The sequence below is a fragment of the Lactuca sativa genome, chromosome 3, assembly GCF_002870075.4.
Source record: "Lactuca sativa cultivar Salinas chromosome 3, Lsat_Salinas_v11, whole genome shotgun sequence".
Lineage (NCBI taxonomy): Eukaryota > Viridiplantae > Streptophyta > Magnoliopsida > Asterales > Asteraceae > Lactuca > Lactuca sativa.
In genome coordinates, this window is record NC_056625.2 from 69,134,973 (window position 1) to 69,140,980 (window position 6,008).

At 34.6% G+C, this 6,008-nt stretch overlaps 1 protein-coding gene across 2 annotated transcripts; it reads left to right on the top strand.

Annotated features, from left to right (window-relative positions):
• The first annotated feature begins 2,666 nt into the window (after positions 1 to 2,666).
• Positions 2,667 to 3,597, top strand: LOC111888346 (EG45-like domain containing protein). 2 transcript variants are annotated; one of them, XM_052770033.1, is made up of 3 exons: positions 2,667 to 2,838; positions 2,949 to 3,231; positions 3,362 to 3,597. In XM_052770033.1, the coding sequence occupies exons 1-3, from the start codon at positions 2,724 to 2,726 to the stop codon at positions 3,366 to 3,368; spliced, it is 405 nt and encodes a 134-aa protein (XP_052625993.1). In that variant the 5' UTR covers positions 2,667 to 2,723; the 3' UTR covers positions 3,369 to 3,597. The 2 variants fall into 2 exon arrangements, with proteins under 2 accessions (XP_052625993.1, XP_023740306.1); XM_023884538.3 differs by lacking the exon at positions 3,362 to 3,597 and having other exon boundaries at positions 2,949 to 3,235.
• The last annotated feature ends 2,411 nt before the right edge of the window (positions 3,598 to 6,008 follow it).

Genomic DNA, 6,008 nt, shown 5'->3' on the forward strand with positions numbered 1-6,008 from the left:
TGTTTTTAAAAGATTTTTTTTTTCATTTTTAAAAGGGGTAACAGCACAACTTGTTGCTCGTTTACCCACTACGTCAATGTAAAACTTGTATTAGGTTTTAATAGAGGTTGAATTTATAAACTATAATTATACTAAAAATAAATACTACCCCTACCCCATCCTACCCTCCCCCCTCTTTTATAATGTTCATCTTTAAGAGACCACCACCAACGATCAACACCGCTACCAAACCTCTGTCGTCATTGGACCTTCATCGTCACTATAACCAAGACAGTCTCCAAAAGGTTCCAACCGCACTCTATCCCCTCATAGTCTCTTCCGATTACCCTCCACCACCATCTATCTCTTCTGTTTACCCTCCGCCACCACTAAAGTCCACTAGGTCCACTCACACCACCATTACTATCCGTTTATACATGAACACCACCAATTGATTCAATATTAGTTGTGAGACCGTGTGACTGAGATCATGAAAATGAGAGGTTGCATGGAAAGCAACATCATAACTTTGAGTTATGGTGCGATGATCAATTGATTCAGTATCCCATACAAAGTTTAAAAAAATATATATATTAATAATTAAGTTATAAATAATTAAATATTGTATAAAATTATGTAATTTAATGTATATATCGGTGCGGTTACTTTTTTTTTTGTGGTTTTTGAAAAAACTGCAAAGCGCACCCTACTGAAAATTTTTAGTTTTTGCAAAACTAAAAACCACATAGTCGGTTTTGTTTCGGTTTATTGAGTTTTTTTATTTGCAGTGCGAGTTTTGTTCACCTTACCATTAGCGTCGACATCGATAACGATGACATGTGAACAATAGCGATGAAGCATTAGGAGTGACATATTAATGATAACATGTATCACCCTTGTCCCATTTCGCCCTTACATCTTATAGTGTAATTGCATATTTCTCTATGCATTGGAATTATTTTTGGTTCTTAATTTAGTAGCCCCAACCATCACCTCCTATTTGGATCGCTATTTGTCATTATCTTATTCCTTTACTTTCCTAGAGGGGCAAACTTGCTAGGCGACATGTACATAGGATACTAAGAAATGAATTTCTTGCTTTTCTCACATGACATAGCTAGGATGTAACAACCTCCCAAACAATACCCACTTAACTAACTTGTAGAAAGGACAAACAAAACATTGTGTCAACTAATAGAATTGTTTATATTAACTTGTAGAAAGGACAAACAATACAATGTGTCAATTTATTTAATTGTTTATATCTCGTTCTAATGGCCAACATATTGTTTCTTTCCCCTTCTTGCAAAAAGACAAAGATAGTTTTTGGAAGACGGCCACCTATTTACAAAGAATATCTTTCTAAGTCACAATGTAACTATACTGATACAACATATGTATTTTGTAGTTTCCATTTAATTTATATAATAAAAAATAGAAAATTGCTAATTATTGTTTTAACACTAAGTTTATTAAACCTGATTCGCTTTTCAGAAAATTTGGAGGCGACCAATTTCAACAAAATGATTTATTTTCTGTTTTACCCCGTATAAAAATGGCTATAGCAAGGTATCTCTTGTTTGTATTAATATCTATTATAGGACGGACGAGGAAACTAACCAATGATATATAAAACTGTTGAAAGATGAATCTGACAATCAATAATACGATACATGTATGATTACATTTTTAGATATAAGAAGAAAAACTATTATGATGTACACAAGGCTAAAGTAAAGTCACTCAAACTGTCTCCTCCCTGGACTTCATAATATCATGTTCCTGTTCATTAACCAAATTGGCCATACTGTTGTCATTGTGCTGAATAAAAGATAATTGAGGTCTAAGAGGAGCCCTCGTACATTATTTTGCTGGTGGTTTTTTATGATAATCATTGTTGTGAGCAAGGCTTCCAAAGGTAGCTGGTTCAAAGGTTTAGCCAACTGATGACTTTGTAAAGTACTATGCTTAGTTCCAATGTTTGTTCTTGAAGATGGAAGGCTCGATTTAATCTTAAAAGAAACATGGCTATTGGTCCTTTATTAGGACATCCACAACACATCATGTATCTACTCTTAACTCTTGGTTCAACTCTACCAAAAAAAATCTATAATGTATTGAATTATACTGACATATCTTAAAAAAAAGATCATTTATTACAAAATCTTTCTTTTCATCGTTGAAAAGTTCAATGGTCATTAAACTTCATATATGTTGAGCGTCAACATGACATGCCATAGTAATAGAGTTCCTTCATTACTTTTGATCAAAGAGGTGGCATATATATAGTACTTCCTTCCCATTTTCATGTGATACTATCAACCGAAACTGTTGCAGTTTTCATGAGACAAGGAGTAATAAAAACTTTAACTTTTAAAAGTCCTTCAAGACGGATAATAATACATTGTTTCAAGTGACTTTGTTGTTTCTATTTTTTCCTCATTGGTCGGCAGTATTTTTATTTCTCGTTGCTGCAGAAGATAAAGACAATTTTAGAACTAGTAACATCTGTCCAAAGAATATCTTTGTTAATCACAATGTAACTAGTGATTATATTATTTGTGATTTATTCCATTAATTAACTGAATATGGTGCAACAGTCCACATGAAACTTCAGTATAAATTATTATCTTTTTCACTAAAAGTAACACAAGCTTAATTATTCTACTAAGCTCTCTTGCTTTGCATTTACTTTTTCTCCTTCTAGGTGCAGATAAAACGTCTTAATTACGACATCAACTTCAATGGCTTCAACAAGGAAATACTCGGGCGTTTTCATATTTATGATTCTTTCAAGTCTTGGATTTCAAGCATCATGTGACACTGGGATCGGAACCATTAATGATCCTCCATACTTACGTAATTGAAAAGCACAAACATAAAGACATGAATGCACATATAGATATTAATATATTTTTCATTGAATATCCACGTCTTGCTAATAATCTGCATGTTAATTCCAATTACAGCTTCAGCGTGTTACGGGTATGAAGATAAAGGAGTTATGATAGCAGCTGCAAATGAAGATCTATGGCAAGGTGGAGCTGCTTGTGGAAAATATTTCCAGGTGACTTGTACCGGTGGAACGAATCTTGGTACACCACACCCTTGCACCGACAACCCTACAGTGACTGTAATCATCACCGACTTTTGCCCGCCACCTGGTTGCAAGGGTGACCTTGACTTGTCACATGAATCGTTTTCTGCCATCGCTGATCCCGCAGCTGGAGGAATTAAAATCTCTTACCAACAGTGAGAACTAACTTTTTTCATCATTTTATTATAAGAAATATAACGTTTATAATATTATTTCCAAATTCCTTGAATAAAATGATTTTTTCCTAGTTTTACGAAAACATGCATGTCTGTTCTCCTTCTGTAGGGTTTGAGAAGAAAGATCATGGAAGTTGTATACAGCAACAAACTTTTCTGGAGAAAGAACCCCTTTAATAACACCAGAGCACGATGCAGTATCTCAATTTCGAAAATATATATGAACCTATGTTTTCCATTTTATTTGATGCTACTATTAAATTAAGTTAATCTCTCTTCTAGTTCTTTGCTAGAGGTGGAGCTTTGTTTTTGTTTTGATATATCTCGCCCGTTCCAAAAACAAAACCTAAGATATTTTGAACTTGTGAAGCAACAAAGTAGGGATGTCAAATAAGAAAATCGTGTCGTGTTTTTGTCTGACACGACACGACACGAGAATGTTTTATATAACACGAATACGATACGATACGATGTCATGCTTATTTTCATTAACATGATGTCGTGTTTAGTTTCATTAACATGAAAACGAGTCGATTAAAACACGATACGATACGACAATCATAAAATAATACAATTATTATTTATATAATCCATACTTAATCACATATAACACGACAAACACGACAACACAACAAACACATGCTAAATCGTGGCAATTTCGTTTTGAATTTTAAAAACGAATACGACATGGCACGAAGTCGTGTTTCTTATACTTGAACACGAATTCAAATTTCAATTTCATCACAATTTCGTTTTGTGTTGTGTATTTTTATCATGTCGTGTCATAAATTAAAATTGTGATGAAATTGAAATTTAAACTTATGTGGAAGGACAGTTTCGTCAATGACAATGTCATTAGGAAGGGCAGTTTCGTCATAAAACTTATGTGGCATCTCAACCAACTCATTAGTCGACTGCCAACATAAACCAAAGCAAATCAAATAAAGATAAAAAAAACCAATATTTTACGAATATTATCTTCTAATATCATATTATGTTCAACCTAGAGGTTAAGACTGGTTGCTGATTCTTTAAGATGCAAATAAGTTGGCTTCTGGAAGCAACGTTTACCACATTATTACATGTTAACCTCCTCCGTTATTTCGTTTTCATCCCTAAATTTTTTCTTAATTCCTTTCAACAATCCCTTTCCACCTTAACTTCTTCAATTTTCTTAGAATCAAATTTTTTACCGGTTTTGCAAATTTTGCACCCAATAAGCTCCAACTTCATGTTATTTAGTACTTTTTGTAACACCCGTTTTCGTGGATGAATCGATTTAGGGTTTCAAGGAGTAGAAAGGTTTATTTTCGATGAAAATCGAGTGTCACGGCGTGACCATTGGGTGGTCACAACATGACAAGAAAAATACGAGAAAGCACGTTTTGGACCATTCTCACGACGTGAGACATAAGGGCTCATGGCGTGAGGGTTGTTGTAGCCCAAGTCCATGATCTTTTAGGGTTTGCTTCGTATTTAAGCACCCTAAACTCAGTTTAAGGGTTCATTTCTTAGCCTCCATATCTCTAAATATCATAAATGCTAATCCTAGTTCTTCATGGTGGCATTTGGTACTCATTTAGTGATTTTTGGTTCTTTGAAGAAGAAGAAGAATCCTTGGGTGCATCCTTTGGTAATCAAGCTCCTACCTCATCATCTTATAGTGCTTTTGGACCCTTGAATGTCATAAATCTTTCACCTTTATCTCTAATGCATGCTAGATTGAAGGTCCATGCTTTCTTTATAGATGGGTTTGGTAGCATGCATGAGATCCATAAAGTTGGCAACTTTATGGGTCACTGAGGCATTTCCTTTTAGTATGAGATCAATTCTATGATTTGGTATTGATTTAGACTCCAAGCATGAGTCTTGACCTCATTTCTCCTTATATTGACCTAGTTGGTGTTTAAGTCATGCATTGGACATGCACGCCTGTAAAGCTTCAATTTTTATGGTCCTTAGTGTTGGGGGAGACCTTATGGAAAGTCTCAAGGAATGAATTAAGGGATTAAGAGCTTGATGCTCAAAGTTAGGCAAAGTAGACTCACGACGTGAGCAATAGCCTGTCACATTGTGAGATGTGGTGTTCACAACTATTTTGTCCTTTTCCAATCACGGCGTGACCATTGGCTAATGTTGACTTTTTTTACCCTGGTTGACTTTTGGTCAAACTAAGGTTTTTGGATTTCTGACTGAGAGGGTACTTTTATTACTGTTAGGTGCCATGTAGGATTAGTATTTGAGTGAGAGCTGTGGAATTTAGTTGTTACTTGTGATGTGATTTCTCTTACTATACTTGCCTGTGTGGTAGTATGTGTTGACCAGCTGGGTCTTATCTATTGTTTATTGTTACATGTGAATTGAGTTGTTGATAACTCATGGATTGTTGTAAGTCTATGGGACTATTGATAGTCTCCAGGGTTGCTGATACCTCGTGAGGTTTGCTGTTAATCTACGGGACATGTTGTTACTCCACTGGGACCGCTAATAGTTCCTAGGGTTGCTGAGAACCCATAACTATTGTATTATTTGTTGTATATGATATTTAGAATTTCTGATAATTCCAAGGTCGTTTTTATATGTTGTGCTATTTGAGATATTTGGGGAACTTACTAAGATTTGTGCTTATAGTTATGGACTAAATATTTTGTAAGTACTCATTTGGTTTGCAAAGGCGGGACTATACACACATTAACAACTTTATGATTTGATATTCTTGTGTTGTCTTCATTATAACTCTAATTGATGAATAATGG

Coding starts and splice junctions, on each gene's coding strand:
- LOC111888346 (XM_052770033.1), top strand. CDS start 2,724: ATGGCTTCAACAAGGAAATACTCGGGCGTTTTCATATTTATGATTCTT. Junction 2,839..2,948: donor TAATGATCCTCCATACTTAC/GTAATTGAAAAG, acceptor TTCCAATTACAG/CTTCAGCGTGTTACGGGTAT.